Here is a 15,915-nt window from a genome sequence, read left to right on the forward strand (position 1 = left end):
TATCCCGTTAATAAGCGTCGCTAAAAATCTATCTTTTTGAACGGTGAAAGGCAAACTGTGTTGACATGGCACTTACGTGAAAAATGACATCGTTTTGGCTGAAAAATCATTTGACTGAATCTTGATGGAGGGTAAATGCATCGCATATATACAAGTTTGGAGTTTTTGATGTCACAAAAAAGGTTTAGAGTAAATGTGTCATAATGGATTAGGGGTGATTAGTTTTAGGGTGGACGGTTCCAGGGTGCCTAGAATTGGGAACTGCACACTAAGGATCAGTTCCGAAAAATTACACCGATTCGGTTCCTGAGCGCATCCATGGAACCAATCCCACCAAGCTTCACACGACGGCTAGCCGCAATGTCCCTGCTTGGCCGAGTCACTTGCAACAAACCCAACGACTTCTAGTACTCCATCGTGTTAGTTCCTACAGCGGTGGACCTCCATCAGCATTATTAGACTTGAGAGTTGAGGTTGTGAGTCGAGAGACAGAGACGGAGAGACCGAGGTGAGAGTGAGACACTAAGATGAGAGAGATCGAAATAAGAGTGAGACATTGAGAGTCCGAGACGAGATAAGCGAGTTTTTAGATTACGGATTACGGATTTTCATTTTTTAAAATTAAAATTAAATAATATATTACCGATCTAGGTGAGCTGTTCTACACTTGGAACTTGGAACCGGACCGGTTTGATTCTGGGCGGTCCGAGTGATTCCTAGTTCCTTTGCACACCCCTACAATGGATATAGTCTGAGGTATTTTATGTCGCAAAAGAAAATTTAAGATAAATGTGTCACAATGAATATAGTTTGAGATTTTTTATGATTCTTTCTCTTATTTAAAATAAGTTCTTTTACTAAAATGTGTAATTATTTCATTTTCAAAAATATCTTTAAAAGTCTTGCTTTCTTTTTTTGATTAATATTAGCAATTACCCTAAGCTTTATTTATTAATTTTGAATAGCATTCCAAATTTCCGAGTCAATAGATATTAAAAATAGCGTCAACACAGACGATCATCATTTGTAGTTGAAACCGGAGGTGGCAAAGAAGACTTTCGAGAGTAACCCGTGAGTAATGTCATGCTTTGGACACACTATACTTCGTAAACTTACTATATCCTTGACAATTTAATTAATTCTTTGTTTCTTTATTTACGATATGCACTAGGGGTGATCGGTTTCAATGTGGATGGTTCCACAAAATGAGAAACGGGAACCGCTCACAGGTTCCTAGACCCACTTGGGAACGGGACCATCGATCTGACCCAATCCCCGGGTAGGTCCATGGAAGCAGTCAAGTTCGAGACAGAGAGATATGATCAAGAGGAGTATGGGCAGGAAAGTTAAATAGTAAGGAGATGTGAAGCTAGGATCTCGCCCACCATTTCATTAACGTAACGCAGTGACACCACCAAGCGTCCGAATACGTTTCATGCAAAAGCCATGAAGTAGGGAGAAATCTTCAGGAGCAACGAAAGAAAAAAGGAAGGAAGATTAAAGACATGCTCACATTGTTCAACTGGGGGAGAACTAAGAAACTCATTTGAAAACTCATTTGAAGAGAAGAAACACTTCAATCATTGTCTCTTCCGACACGAAAATGAAAACCCAACAACAAGGTTGAATTTTTCTTGAAAGAAAACCGAAATCCATCCAAAAGCTGTAGTTGTACCGGGAAAGTTGTTGCTCATCTACTGTTTCCTCTGAATGTATCGCCCCTCCACAAAACCAAAGAAAAATATTGGGGGAAAGAAAAGACAAAATGACCCAACAGAAAACCATAACCAAAAGATTGAGGATGGTGGACGAGGAGAGAGTGGCGAGGTCACGGCTGCAAGCCTGCAAGGGAGGACTAGAGACGAGGTCGCGACTATGATGTCGTGATAGAGGGTCGGAGGTGAGACGGAGAACTTGGTTGACTTGTTGAGAGGTGAGGCGACCAAAACGAATCGAGAGCGAGATGAGGCGACAGGTGAGAGAGTTGAAGGCTTCAGAGCGAGATGAGGAGACGGAGGACTGACTAGGGTTTCCTTTTTTGTAAAAGGCGTGAGAGTCTTTTCAATCTATCATTTGAGGACTGTAAAAGATACGAGGGTCTGAGTCTGAGTCTGAGTCTAGGTCTGAGAGAGCCGAAATTAATATATGTACGTATGTACCGGTCCGATTTGGTTAGGCGGTTCTATACCTAAAATCAGAAACCAGACCGGTCCCTAGGTTGGTTCGATCCGAATTTGGGTGGTTCGGAAAGTTTACGATTCTTTTATACACCTCTAATATGAAATCATACGTGAAAACTAATGAAAAATCATAATACGCGGGAGTTTTTTTTTTATGGGGAAATAAATAGGACCTAGACATAAAATTATTTGGAGATAAAATATTGCCAATGTTCAATGTAGTACATGTTTACTCTAACGAGGATAATATTGAACATTTTTATATAATCCAGCGACTAAATTGACTTTACACTAAAAGTTCAGACACCCCATTAAACAATTTAAAAGTTCAGGAATCACGTTATATATTGGGCTAAAGTTCAAAGCCGGGTTGAACAAATTAAAAATTCAATGATCACATTACCCGTTGAGCCAAAATTTAACGAACATTTGTGTCATTTTCTCAATTATTTATAAGGGTAAATGGTGCTTGTAGCGAATACAACTAGCCATCCATTCCCCAGCAATAAAGCAGCTCATGATTTCACTTTTTCATTTGATTACCGGTCAAGAAAGCACGATTTTGGAGATTTGTCGTTCTTACAGTTCCTTCGTTCTGCTCCAAACCGAGAGAGGCCCAGAAAACAGAGCAGCCTCGTCCCCCTCGCATGATTCTGCAATCTTCCCCCGGAGCATGCGCGACCCACTCGTGAACCGAACGAGACGGAAGAAGCCATGCCGAGTCTGAGGAGCATCCGCGGAGGCAATGCCAAACGTTTGGTTGCATCGCAGCTCCAGTTTCATTTTTCCAAGCTACAGGGTAAGTACGCGATGCAGCTTCTTGGTTTTTGCTCTGTTGTAGAATTGCGCGAAGCATTAAGGTTTCTTTACCTGCATTTGCCCGTCTTCCTCCTGATTCTTTCAGACCCAGAATTGCTCATCCGCCATGTTCTCGAATCCTCCAAGCGGGCGGGGGATTTCAAGACCACCGCCAAAGCCCACGCAAGAATCGTCACCTGCGGGTACTCGACCAACCCACCTCTTTTGGCTTCCCTGGTCTCGGCTTACGTGCGGTGTCATCGACTCGATCTCGCCGAGCTTGTGGTCCATCATGTCGCCAGCCGGTGTCGCAACTTGTTGACCCTCAACATCTTCCTCAGGGATCTGTTGGGTGCCGGGCAATGTGGCGTCGCGAGGAAGCTGTTTGATAAAATGCCTGAACGGGACGTGGTGACTTGGAACTCGATGATTGGAGGCCTGACACGGAACGGGCGGTTCCACGACGCGCTCGCATCTTTCCGAGATATGCTCGGTTCGGATGTCGAGCCTGATGGTTTCACGTTTGCGTCTGTTTTCACCAGTTGTGCCCGGGTCGGGTTTCTAAGTCACGCATTGTGGGCACACGGGTTGATGATCGAGAAAAAGATTGAACCGCACTTTATATTGAATGCAGCCCTTATTGACATGTATGCAAGATGTGGCAAGATCCAAACTGCTCGAGAAATTTTCGACAGCATTCATCGAGACGATGTATCGGTTTGGAATTCAATGATTAATGGGCTGGCCATTCATGGCGTTGCCCATGATGCTATTACAGTTTTCTCCGAGATGGAACGGGAAAAAGTCTCACCCGATTCTATAACTTTTGTTGGTATATTGACAGCCTGTAGCCGTTGTGGGTTGGTTGAGGAAGGGCGCAAGTATTTTGATTCAATGAGGAGCCATTACTCCATTCAGCCTGAAATACAGCATTATGGTGCCATGGTTGATCTGTTGGCTCGAGCGGGATCAGTGGACGAGGCCTATGCTATGATTAAGGAAATGCCCATGAAACCAGATGCTGCAATGTGGAGGACTCTCCTCAGTTCTTGCAGGGTCTTTAAAAGGTCGCGACTCGGTGAAGTTGCCATTGCAAATATTCCGCGTCGCGAAAGTGGGGATTATGTCTTGCTCTCAAACACCTACTGCTCTTTAACTAGGTGGGATAGTGCGGAAAAAATGAGAAATTTGATGAAAAGGAAAGGAGTTGGTAAAAATTGTGGAAAGAGTTGGATTGAGTATGCAGGTGAGATTCACCAATTCAGATCGGGTGATAGGTCGCACAGGGAAACAGAAGCACTGTACGAAGTTTTGGATGACCTTATTAAAAGAACTAAAATGGCGGGGTTCGTGCCTTCGATGGAGTTGGTTCTGATGGACGTTGCTGATGAAGAGAAGGAGGAGAATTTGAACTTTCACAGTGAAAAACTGGCAGTGGCATATGGGGTCTTGAAATCTAGTCCTGGGAGCGAGATCATGGTGTTGAAGAACCTTAGGATCTGCTATGATTGTCATTGCTGGATAAAATTGGTTTCAAGGGTATTGAGCAGAACGATAGTCGTGAGAGACCGACTCCGGTTTCACCGATTTGAAGGTGGCTTGTGTTCATGCAACGACTATTGGTAGCCTACACATGGTTGCTTCCTTTTAGCCTTCGGCGCTACTAACCATACCAGATACCTTTATGCGAAGGTAGCTATCAGGCGGTTCTGCTAGATTATCATTTATCATTTATCATTTAGAAGGGAATGCACTAATTACAAGCTAGTATTACCCGTTCGATTGTTTTTAACATTTGAGAGAAGGGTTGGTTACAGATAGAGATTTCTATCAGAATACGAGATTAGGAGCTAATGTACTTGTGTTCCGGAACCAGCCTTGACAACAGCGAGGAGAGGAACCATTTGGAGGTGATAATCAATTTCAGACCATGGTCAACACGCTCCTTTTATTGTTTTTCTAATTTCAGCATGCTCCTTGATCAAGTAAGTTGTCGAAAAACTTATCACCGAATAGAGACTCGACTCGCTGCTCTTTGTTTCCCTCTCACCAATTTACGTTCCTCTACTCCTTTGCTTTGCTAGTTGAAATGGACAGGGACTCGACGTCACCGAATATTATTTCGTGTGCTGAAATGATTTGTGCTCATGTGTAACCCGATTAGAAGCGCAATGTCAAACTCAACAAAGTGTAAGGAATTCACGATCATGAGGATGGATATGTAGTACATCTAATCACGTTGCATTTTCCGCACCACATCCCATCCTATATGTTATTAACAAAGAGTACAGAGTACACCAATCGATTCCTTTAACGACTCCTGATGCAAACTGATGATTTGTACTGCTAGAATGGCGTGCTAGTCATCCCATCAGGTGGCCCTAGACAATGCTTTCGGACAAGCAGGACATGGGCGAGCGGCTTCGTTTCTGTGCTTGATTGACTAGACATTCACAGTCATGGCAAAGAAGTTTCAACTTGAGCTGTGCAATCGATCCGGTTCTCCTTGAAATCGGACCGGACCTGATGGGACCGGACCGTGCATAAAAATAGGTTCGATTTCCTGTTCCAAATCGGTACTATGCAGGTAGGTTCTAGGTTGTCGGTGTTGAACTTACTCACTCATTTACTCAGAACCGGCTAGAACCTGTTTTTTGAAATTGGAAGAAAATGATATATTATTCTTAAATGAGTTTAACTTCTCTATTGCTTTATAAATCTGTTTGTTTTGTATTGATATTTTACTTTGAGCTATTTTGATGCTCAATAAAAATAGAAATCGGTTCATGGGTAGACTTCGGAACCGGACCTAACAAACAGGGTAGGTTCCAGGTCAATTCCAAGACAAGTAGGATAGATTCCAGGTTCAAAAAACCGGGAACCGGGTATAACACGGTAGGTTTTCAGGTAACCTACCTACCTTAGAACCGATCACCCTTAGTTTCAACCCGGCCCGGTCTGTTAAGTGGCCTGGACAGTGATTTTGGGCTAGCTAGTTGGGCCACCAGAAGGCCACGAGGCTGGCGTCTCCCCTTCACAGGCTCGCAACTGTAACGAGGTTTGGACAACGCCGGCCAGGTGTTCGACGTTTTGTCCCGCCGTCCAGGCCCATCCCCTCATCGTCACGAATCAAACCAATCCCCTCCACACTCCATGGTCATACCACCTACTCCTTTCACTTTTCACTCCTCTCGATCACAGTCACCCCTTATGATTCACTCTCTCCGATCTCGCCCACACATTTTCCGTTCCCTCTCCCACGCCTTCTCGCCCCCCAGCCGCTCCTTCAGACGCTCCTCCCTCTCCGTCAAGCCCCTTTCCACCACCGCCGCCGCCGCCATGTCCTCCGCCGCCCCCGCCCAGCTCGTCGAGCACATCGTCCTCTACAAGGTCAAGGTCGGCACCGACCCCTCCCGGGTCGACGCCATGCTCGCCGGCCTCAACGGCCTGACCTCGCTCGACACGGTCCTCCACCTCGCCGCCGGCCCGGTCCTCCAGATCAGGTCCTCCCTCTTCGCCTTCACCCACATGCTCCACAGCCGCTACCGGACCAAGGACGACCTGGCCGCTTACGCCGTCGACCCCAGCCACATGGGTGTCGTGAAAGAGTCCGTCCTGCCCATCTGCGACGACATCATGGCCGTCGATTGGGTCGCCGACCGCGTCCCCGAGAGCCTCGTGGTGCCCCCCGGGTCCGCCGTCAAGGTGAGCTTCCTCAAATTGAAGGAGGGTTCGGGGGACGGGGCGAAGGGCGAGGTGATGGGGGTGATTGAGGGGATTAAGGATGGGTTTGCGAAGATCGAGCAGGTGACGTGCGGGGAGAACTTCTCGCCGGCGCGGGCCAAGGGGTTCTCGATCGCGTCGCTCGCGGTTTTTAAGAGCGTGGAGGAGATGGAGGCCGCGGTGGCCGATGAGGAGGCCGTGAATTCGCGGAAGGAGAAGGTTAGGGAGTACTTGGACGGCGTGATCGTGGTGGATTACGTCGTCCCGGAACTGCAGCCGTCGAGCGCGAGCCTTTGATGGAATGATGGATGATTGCCTCCCTTTGGAGGTTTATGTCAAATGTTTTGTATCTCTCTTGCTCCGACTGTTGAGATACCTGAAACTGCTTAACGATGATGGAATAAATTATATGATGAGTAGTCTTGGTGCTTGAATTGCATATTTGTTCTCTAATTATATGGCTGGTGAGTTGATATGGAGTAGATAACTATCTTTAGGACAAAAGGGTATATGATTCTTGAATGAATGAAGGACAAAGTTTAGTGCTTTTTCGGATTATGACACGTGAGGAAGAAATGAGTAGATTTTTTTAGATCATTTAGACTGTTAACATAACTTTTATAGCTCGTGAGAACCATGGCGAGGCTGTTGCTTCCGGTGATCTGGTTCTTGTAGTTGGTAGCATGCTAAGTCTTTGATATCGGGACTTGTTGGAACTTCCAGTAACTCGATAATGTGAACTCAGATGATTGGAGCCTGAGGATTTCTGTGGGATGCAGCATTTCAGGTCCCAGTATTGAGTTAGATAAATTGACATCTAATGTGCCGTATCTTTCATCTTTTCTCTTGCTGTCTGCTTGTGATATTTGTCCACTTCCTATGCCATCGTACCATGATGGAAAATTATTTAGCTTCCATCAATTATTGTACCTAGTGATGTCATACAATTACTCATGTGAAAGATTCTCCGTGGCCCAGGCAAGCTTCTCAGTGTGGCACTTCAATAGAATTGTGTTGGCAAGTTATATATTCTCATAAGTCTCATAAAGCTGTCTAAAAAAGAGACGTCAAGTATCCTTCTGGTGGTCAATTCACTCTAGAATCTATGGTTTAGTTTCTTAGTGGGATGAATCAGAAGTAGACTGATTTAATGCAATGATGTGGCTACTCTTTTAATGGTTGCTTGCGTTGACCGTGGCGAACTACTCCTTGTAAGTCTGGTCTACAAAAGCTAATAGATGCTCTCTAACTGGTGCTAACTTTTTGTAACTGCAGCCTGTTGCTGTCTTTTAGATTCAAAGGACCACATCATGATTTTCAGTTGAGTTGTAGAATGGGAACAATAAAATGTAATGGCACCAAAAGATGCTGTCTCTGGATACTTTTCTGTTAGCATTGACAACGTCTAACCCAGCAATTACAATATACTAAGTACTGTTGGAGCGTCTGGAATCAAATGTGGTCTGACTTAATATTCGTTTAGTCTAGGAGTAGTATGGTCAACCATTTTCATTCTTTGCATGGTGGAATGACTTCGGATGCTGTGAAATCTTCTAGGATGTTGAGGGCGCCTGTCTATGTACGAGGTGAGCAATTTTTTGGTTCTTGTCCTTTTTCACCTCTTGAAAAGAGTCTCTCTGGGTTTATGGATGGCTTACATTTCCAGCGTAATTGCGGTGGAGTGACTACTACTGTTTTTCATTGCATAGCTGTTCTAAATTTGTAAGATTTCGTATATGCGAAAGGAAAACATTTGGTTGCACTTTCTCTTTGTAAGTGAGATTTGTCATATCTGTCGTTAAGTTAGTGATTAATGACTAGATTACGGCATATCGTCAATATTATAACAGTAAAGGCTGTTTTATCACATCAATCCCACAAGTTCTGGCTTTTTGTTTCCAATCAGCAGAAAGCTCGTCTTCGTGCAAGAACCAGAGATCTACCTCCGATAAGAGGCACTCCAATATTAGGCTTCTGTCATGTTTACAGTGTATGTGCAGTATTCATTTGGTTTTCCTTGGTATATTGTCCTATGCTAATAGCAGATGCTTTAAGGCATTGTCAATCAAAGTGTTACGTGCTTTCTCTTCGATTTTACTGTTGTTTTGGGAGCTTTCTATTGAGCATTGAATTGCAAGACTTGATTGGAGCTTCAAATGGTCTTTATAAGTTTTCTTTGTGATCTTTGTAGATGCTCATGGACTCACCCATTGCGTTCGATGTTCCTCTTTCGATGTTCATTTTTCGTTGCCTTTAAAATGCGCGATCGAGATATGTTACTCCTTTTTCTCCTGTGGTAGTGTACCATCCTGGAAATGCTGATGTCTTTGTTCATGTTAAAATTGAGGTGTGATTTCTGAGATGCCCTTTGCAGCTAGCTAGGGGTGAGGAAATGGAACTGCCAGTCCGAACCAAATCGGCCGGTTCTTGGTGGTTTTCGGGGGCACCGGTTCGATTCTTGGTTTCCAAATATTGGAATCGGTGATTTTCGGTCCGATTCCCGGACCCATGGGTGGAACTGCCTACTCGAACCAATTGGACCGTATCAAATTTTTCTTTTTTAATTTCTTACGAAATCTGTAAAAATTTGAAAAGACCTAATCCTTCACAACACAACCCAGTCACTCTCTCGCACGCCCGACTCACTCTTTCCGTCTTTCACAAATCTGAGCAACAGCCCTAATCTCAATCACTCTCTCACTCAATTGGCTGGACTCACTCTTGCTCAAGTGTCACCTCACTCTTGCTTGATTGTCGCCTCTCTCTTGCGGTCTCTCTCTCTTGCTTGACTATCACCTCTCTCTCGCTTGACTATCACCTCTCTCTCTTGCTGTGTTTTTGGCCAATCGTAATCGCAATCGCATATCATCGAGGTAAATATCCAATGCTCTGTTTTTCTGAGAACTTGTTCGTGCTAATGGGGCTCCCGGTGGACTTGCATATTCAAAGTCTCTTTATGGTTTGAACTTTCTTGTGCTGCTAAAATATGAATAACCTCAGCTTGACTCGAGGTAAGAACTTATACGGTGCTACTGTGGCTTAACATTGTACATTGATTTTTGTAGAAAATTTTCTATTCAAATACTTTCTTGTTGTGGTTTAGCCATTGCAAAGGACACCTTATTTGGCTTCGTTTATGAATAAGAATGCCTGAAATATATCCAGAAATTGAAGAATCAAATCGAGCGTTAAAAACGAACATGCAAACGGTTTCAGTGGCACCAATTCCCAATTTCTGGAGGGGAACCGGACAACTCTGTCAACTCATGAACCGATACTCCTACAGTTAACAGCACTGCCATACTCTCTCTCTCTCTCTCTCTCTCTCTCTCTCTCTCTCTCTCTCTCTCTCTCTCTCTCTCTCTCTCTCTCTCTCTCTCCGCGTGCTAGCGTGAGCTAAGAAATGAAAAAAACCGTGCATCCTTGTGAAGATATGCATGGTATTTTCCTTAGAGGCAACGGCAATCTCTCAAACGTCTTGATAATGTGATGTTGGTAAAGTTTTATTATTTCGCCAGTAACTTATTAAACTAATAAATTCCAAATTTTTGGAATAAATATTGTCAAGATCGATATGGTTCCCTTCCTTTGTCATTGGGAATTCCTTTCATCGCCTGTGGTCAAATCGACCACAAATCCCCACCCCACGATCCCATCGACCCCTCGGAATTGCAACGTGAAGAACAGCAAGGGTCAGCTACTTTCTCCACTCAAATGAATCGGGAACTTTCTCCAGATAAACTCGCTTCGTGACTCTGGCCGGAGAGTTAGACAGCGAAAAACAGAACGTGGATTTTGTACCTCCAGAGCAAAGGTCTCAATTGGGTTGCATGTAGATGATGAGATGGTACATGGTTTTCGAGAATCTCTTGACCTCGTATGGACAACTTGGGTTTTGACTTAAGACGGCTAGGAAGAACGAGCAAGGGGGGCCAAAAAAACAGAGCAACTTAGTATGGATCCTAACGCTGTCCTGCGACTAATTCAGTGTCACTTCAATACCAGCATTAATGATGCTCATCTGCCAGCAAGAGATACTGGAATCATGGGCGCGGGCTAAGTGCGTGCGAGGCCAGCCACATGGCAAGGTTCCAAACAGATTCTCCTGTGGAAGAGACGAAATTCTGGGACTTGGGATTGGTTCGTTCCTGGAATCCAATTGGGTTATGTGGCTATAGGACCGTTTTAACTGCATGGACGCGCCGTACCTCATCCGGCACTCAAGGTTGAACCCCAATGATAATACTGCTGAAGTAGAGATTACGAAAGAGATCGCGTGATTAGTGAGCAGCGTCTGCTCTTTTAGTGTGTCATCATCTCCTTGTAAAGAAGTGATCACGGCGTTCGTCACAAACTAATTAGTACTTTTTTTTTTGGTGTATAAAATCCGTACTCAATTCGTTAGTGGCAATGACAGCCGGCTAAGAATAAGAAAAGGAAAAGAAAGAAAATAAAATGAATATTGATAAAAAAAATTCAGAAAATAAAAAAAAAATTGGCAAAAACTGTCAACATCAGCGCCGGCAGTACCATGTAGGACGGCTGACGTCCACGTTAGCGATTTCCAATCACAATTGGTAGGAAGAATTATATTTGGAAAATCATCAAAAGTTTTAGGACAGGTAAAGTATCAAAAAAGTTTTAACCATATTGCATTTGTGCCAGTTCAATTATAAACCTTTCAATTTGGTCAATTTAATCCTAAACGTTTTCACATTTTGCCAATCGAGGCCATCCAGCCACTTGGTTGGAAATCGCTAACGTGGATATCGAAAGTCCTACCTGAGACAACATGCGTTAATGTGGAAAGCTTTTGAAAATTTTTGTAAAAATATATATATATATTATTTCTTTTTTTCCTTTCATATTGGCCTATGAGGGTCACCGGCCACTTGGCAAGGGCCTTCGCACCCTTACCTGTGGCCGGAGGGGCCGCGATGGCCCTATGTCCTCGCCGGCCGCGGGCGAGGGCACGAAGGCCCTTCCCTTGGGTCTTGCGGTCCTGCTAGTGGTGGGCGAGGTGAGGGCTTTGGTTAGGCCATCGCGACCTCACCGGCTGTGGGTGAGGGCCTTCGCGGCCTCCTTAGCGGCCAGCAAGGGCTTGTTGGCTCTCGCTGGCCAAAATGAAAGGAAAAAAATAATAAAGAAAAGAACAAAAAATGTGCAAAAAATTCATAAATTATTAAAATATTATTAAAAAAATGTTCCCGACAGCGTCGGCTGTGCCACGTAGGATGGTCAATGTCCATGTTTACGATTTTCGGCCAAAATTGACCGGATGGACTCAATTGGCAAAATGTGAAAGATTTATGACTTTTTTGGTTTTTTTCCTGTTTTAGGACTAAATTGGCACAATTAAAAGATTTAAGACTAAATTGGCTACCGTATAATAGGTTTTGAACATTTTTGGACAATTATCCCTAAATTTATCTGTATGAGTTTCACTATTCAGTTGACCCACATTTGGGTCTATCCATGCTAATTTTTATCCCAACCATCGGGCTATAGAGAGTATCAAGATACATAGAATATGAATTGCTTTGTTCTCTAATATCTTAAAGAATGAACATGCATGGGTGAATACTATATCAATATTTGAAGGTAAAAAAAAGTAGAGACGGACAAACTTAGATTATGATTCGTGCTTAAGCTTTGTTGGGAAACTAAGGAAAGCGAGGGGAATGAAATTGGGTGTGAAATCTAGGGACTATTTTGAAATTTTTGGATAAGTGCAATTCAAATCCTAAAAGTTATCACGAAGGCGTAATCAAGTCTGAAAATTGACAATTTGTTTTGTCAAGTTCTAAAATTTGTGTAATTCCTTCAATCAAATACTTTTGTTTGCTTCGTCCAATCTTGAGTGATTGATAATGCCGACTAGGCTTTTTTTTTACTTTTCTTTTCTACTGATCCATTTAATGATTATGACACATGTACCTAAACTAATTTTCATCCCACAAAATACCCCAAATTGGTACTCCTGCAACATATTTATCTCAAGCTAATTTTCGTCTCACAAAAAGACCCAAACCAGTACTCCTGACTCAAATGTACACTCCATTAGCATTCCGTTCAATATTTCTTTAAAATTGATAATGACATAAATGATCCTTGAACTTTCACTCAATATACAATGTGGTCCATGAACTTTAAATTTATTCAATGTGGTCATTTTAACCAATATGCAATGTTGTCCATAAACTTTTAATTTGCTAATGTGGTCTCTGGACTTTTGGTACATATTTAATTTAGTCTATGGACTGTATGAAAATGTTCAATGTTGTCCAAGGACAACATTGAACAAATACTAGAGAAGTCTAGGGATTACATTGAACAAATTAAAAGTTCAGGGACGATATTACACATTGAGCTAAAGTTTGGGGACCACATTGAACAAATTTAAAGTTCAAGGACCACATTGTATATTAGGCCAAAGTTTATGAATTATTTGTATCATTTACCCTCTTTAAAATGCATACATGCCAATATATGTGGCAAACGACTGCAAGACGGATCTATGTGGAGAACATATATGTATTAATACGAATGCTTTGAATGGAGGGTACATTTGATCAGGGATATCGATTTGATATTTTTATGAGACGAAAATTAATTTCAGTGTAAATGTGTCATAGTACCGATTTGAGATTTTTTGTGAGAGAATAATTAGTTTAGGTTAAATGTGTAATGAGATACCAACTTGAAATTTTTAATGATATTAACCTTCGTACGACAAAATGTCGATTTTGTGCCTCAAGCGCAAGGTCTTGACTAGGTTAGATGTTGACGGTGAGAAAGTATCTAGTTTTCATGACTCTCTTAGACTTCGTACAGACGATTTGGGTCTGACTTACAGGAGAGAAGATTGAAAAGAAGGGAAGAACAGCAACTTGGTGTGGCTCTGAATGCTGTCCTTTGATTAAATAATTGCCACTGTACCATTATATAATGTTCGTCTGACAGTATAAAGATACTTGGCAATTCGAAAGCAGATTCTCCTGTCAAAGCATCACGGAGTGGCATGGGTTTTGTCAGTTAATTTTCAGCAATGTCATAATCAACATATTGATTATACCTACGTGACAGAGATCGTGAGAAATTCTGGGAATTTGGACTGGTCGTGCAATCAATTGGCTGTCTGTCCAGGACCAATTAACTATCTGAACGTACGTACCTAATCAGGCACTCAGTTTAAATCCAGTATTAGTATTGCTAATGTAAAGATTAAGAAAGGGATCACGTGATTAGTAAGCAACGTCCGCTCTTTAAACATTTCATCATCTCCTTCATTAATAAGTGATCATGGTGTATAAGATATTGAACCTGTTCGAGCAAAAGACAGAATTCTTTCGTCGCAAGATGATCATCTTAAGATACCTAGTTGACTCGTAAGTGTTGAGGACAACACTTAAAGTTCTCTTGAGTTTGAATCCACAAAACGAGGGAAAAACCTGTCCTGTGATAGCATGTGCGAATATCTATGATTGAAAAAAAATTACTATACGTGAAGACCAAAGTACTAGTTCTATTCGATCCACTACAAATTTCGATTATTTTTCATATTTTTCTCCATTTCAAATTGGATTTCTCCTACCAATGCCTTCGATTGAGCTTAAGATGACCTTTACTGACATTTTTATTTTTAGCTGAATTTGCACGTTGTGATGCCCACCTTTGTAACCACTAATTTAAAGTCCGGATGGAGGAGAACACAATTCTTTCCTTTTAGGTAAAAAAGGAGGTGATGTTTCTATCGGTCTTAGCAGTGTGACAGAACATTGTAGGCCACTAATTTGTTTCTAACAAACCGGACGAGTTTCTCATCCGGTTTATAAGAACTTAAGAAAAATGGGTCTAAATAAAGAAAGAAAGTTTTTGACATTTTTTTATTAAATACAACAATCATATTTTTTGCAGCACTAATATCATAATCTAAATAAATTACCTTGACCATCAATAATATTGAGATGAAATTTTTAATGTACGAATATAATCCATGGCATTGTTAAAAGTTGGATTGTCCTTACTTTTATTTTATCGTTATGATAGTGTGTTTTTTTTGTCAAAGTAGAATTGCATTTGAATTCAATACTAATGTTCTAGAGGGATTAAAGTAATCGGTGAGTATCTTAAAATACTTTTTTTTATATTGTATTGGGTGTAATCGGCAAGTGTCTTAAAACACTAATTAAAGTAATGTTCATTTGTTCTAGATCGAAAAAGTATTTGACACAAAGAAAAAAAATTTATTGAACTTTCAAAGATCGTTCCATGTAATCGATTTTACATATTTACATTTATGTATCCTCGATGGTCCATATGTTTGACGTTAAATTAAACTCAAAATACAAATGCTTAAAAACAAAGAATTGGAAGAAGAATAGAAAAATACAAATCATTTCAGAAACACCCTTAATGTTCTTGTTAAATAAAAGAAATCTGCTTATCACATGTTTGTATCGAATTGACTCTTAAAACTCTAACATTATAATACATCTTATTAGTTAGCCAAATCATTTTTTGGCTACATAATAGTAGTGATATTGCCGGAATGATAAATTGCTACTATATCGAATCCAATCCGTGGTTATTTTTTTTCGGTTGCAAAATCCAATCCATGTTTGCTAGGTGTCGGATCGGAGTGAAAATATAATTTTTCACAGAAAAGCGCACTGGAAGTTTTAAAACTTGTTATGAAAGTGCAATTGAGTCATAAAATTTTCAAAAAATGCAATCACATCCTAAAACTTGTTACGAAAATGCAATCAAGTTCTAAAACTTTCAAAAAGTATAATTAGCAGAAGGATGTAATTAGATTGATTTGACAAATTTTAGCATTTTTTGAAAGTTTTATGACTCGATTGTACTTTCGTGATAAATTTTTGGACTTTCGAGGTATTTATCCCAATTTTTTATTTGAATTTGGTCAATAAGAATATAAAGCTTATTTTTTTCGGTTAGCACATAAAGCTTATTAAGAACCAAGTAAAACAAGTTTGGTTTCATCGGTTTGCGCACCCATATTTTATTAGCTTCTTTTCCCTCGATAAAAGGTCGTGTTGTCCAGATGGCAAGGGGAGTACTAAGAATCGCTCGAGAAGTGGAAGTTCATTTTGCTTAAAGTTTACTCCCAAGCGAGTCAATAAAATGATTTCTCATTCATAAAAAAGTTTTTTGACCCAAAAAAAAAATCATAAAAATGTTTAATGTTATC

At 41.4% G+C, this 15,915-nt stretch overlaps 2 protein-coding genes across 2 annotated transcripts; both read left to right on the forward strand.

The window, feature by feature from the left end:
- Nucleotides 1–2,656: 2,656 nt before the first annotated feature.
- On the forward strand, nucleotides 2,657–4,941 carry LOC130138052 (pentatricopeptide repeat-containing protein At5g50990-like). The gene is made up of 2 exons (XM_056310978.1): nucleotides 2,657–2,979; nucleotides 3,085–4,941. Exons 1-2 carry the CDS (start codon nucleotides 2,895–2,897, stop codon nucleotides 4,602–4,604), a joined length of 1,605 nt encoding a protein of 534 aa, XP_056166953.1. The 5' UTR covers nucleotides 2,657–2,894; the 3' UTR covers nucleotides 4,605–4,941.
- A 1,080-nt stretch (nucleotides 4,942–6,021) lies between these two features.
- LOC115664239 (stress-response A/B barrel domain-containing protein UP3) lies at nucleotides 6,022–7,135 on the forward strand. Its single transcript, XM_030586185.2, has one exon. It carries the CDS (start codon nucleotides 6,132–6,134, stop codon nucleotides 6,996–6,998), a length of 867 nt encoding a protein of 288 aa, XP_030442045.2. The 5' UTR covers nucleotides 6,022–6,131; the 3' UTR covers nucleotides 6,999–7,135.
- Nucleotides 7,136–15,915: the final 8,780 nt, after the last annotated feature.

Source organism: Syzygium oleosum, unplaced genomic scaffold, assembly GCF_021117445.2.
Source record: "Syzygium oleosum isolate NSW1041296 unplaced genomic scaffold, Sole_v2.1 Sole_v2.04, whole genome shotgun sequence".
NCBI classification, from domain to species: Eukaryota; Viridiplantae; Streptophyta; class Magnoliopsida; order Myrtales; family Myrtaceae; genus Syzygium; species Syzygium oleosum.

Bases quoted from the DNA above. Each gene is read 5' to 3' on its own strand.
- LOC115664239 (XM_030586185.2), top strand. From the start codon at position 6,132: ATGGTCATACCACCTACTCCTTTCACTTTTCACTCCTCTCGATCACAG.
- LOC130138052 (XM_056310978.1), top strand. From the start codon at position 2,895: ATGCCGAGTCTGAGGAGCATCCGCGGAGGCAATGCCAAACGTTTGGTT. The intron at 2,980-3,084 runs GTAAGTACGCGA...TGATTCTTTCAG, and splicing joins TCATTTTTCCAAGCTACAGG to ACCCAGAATTGCTCATCCGC.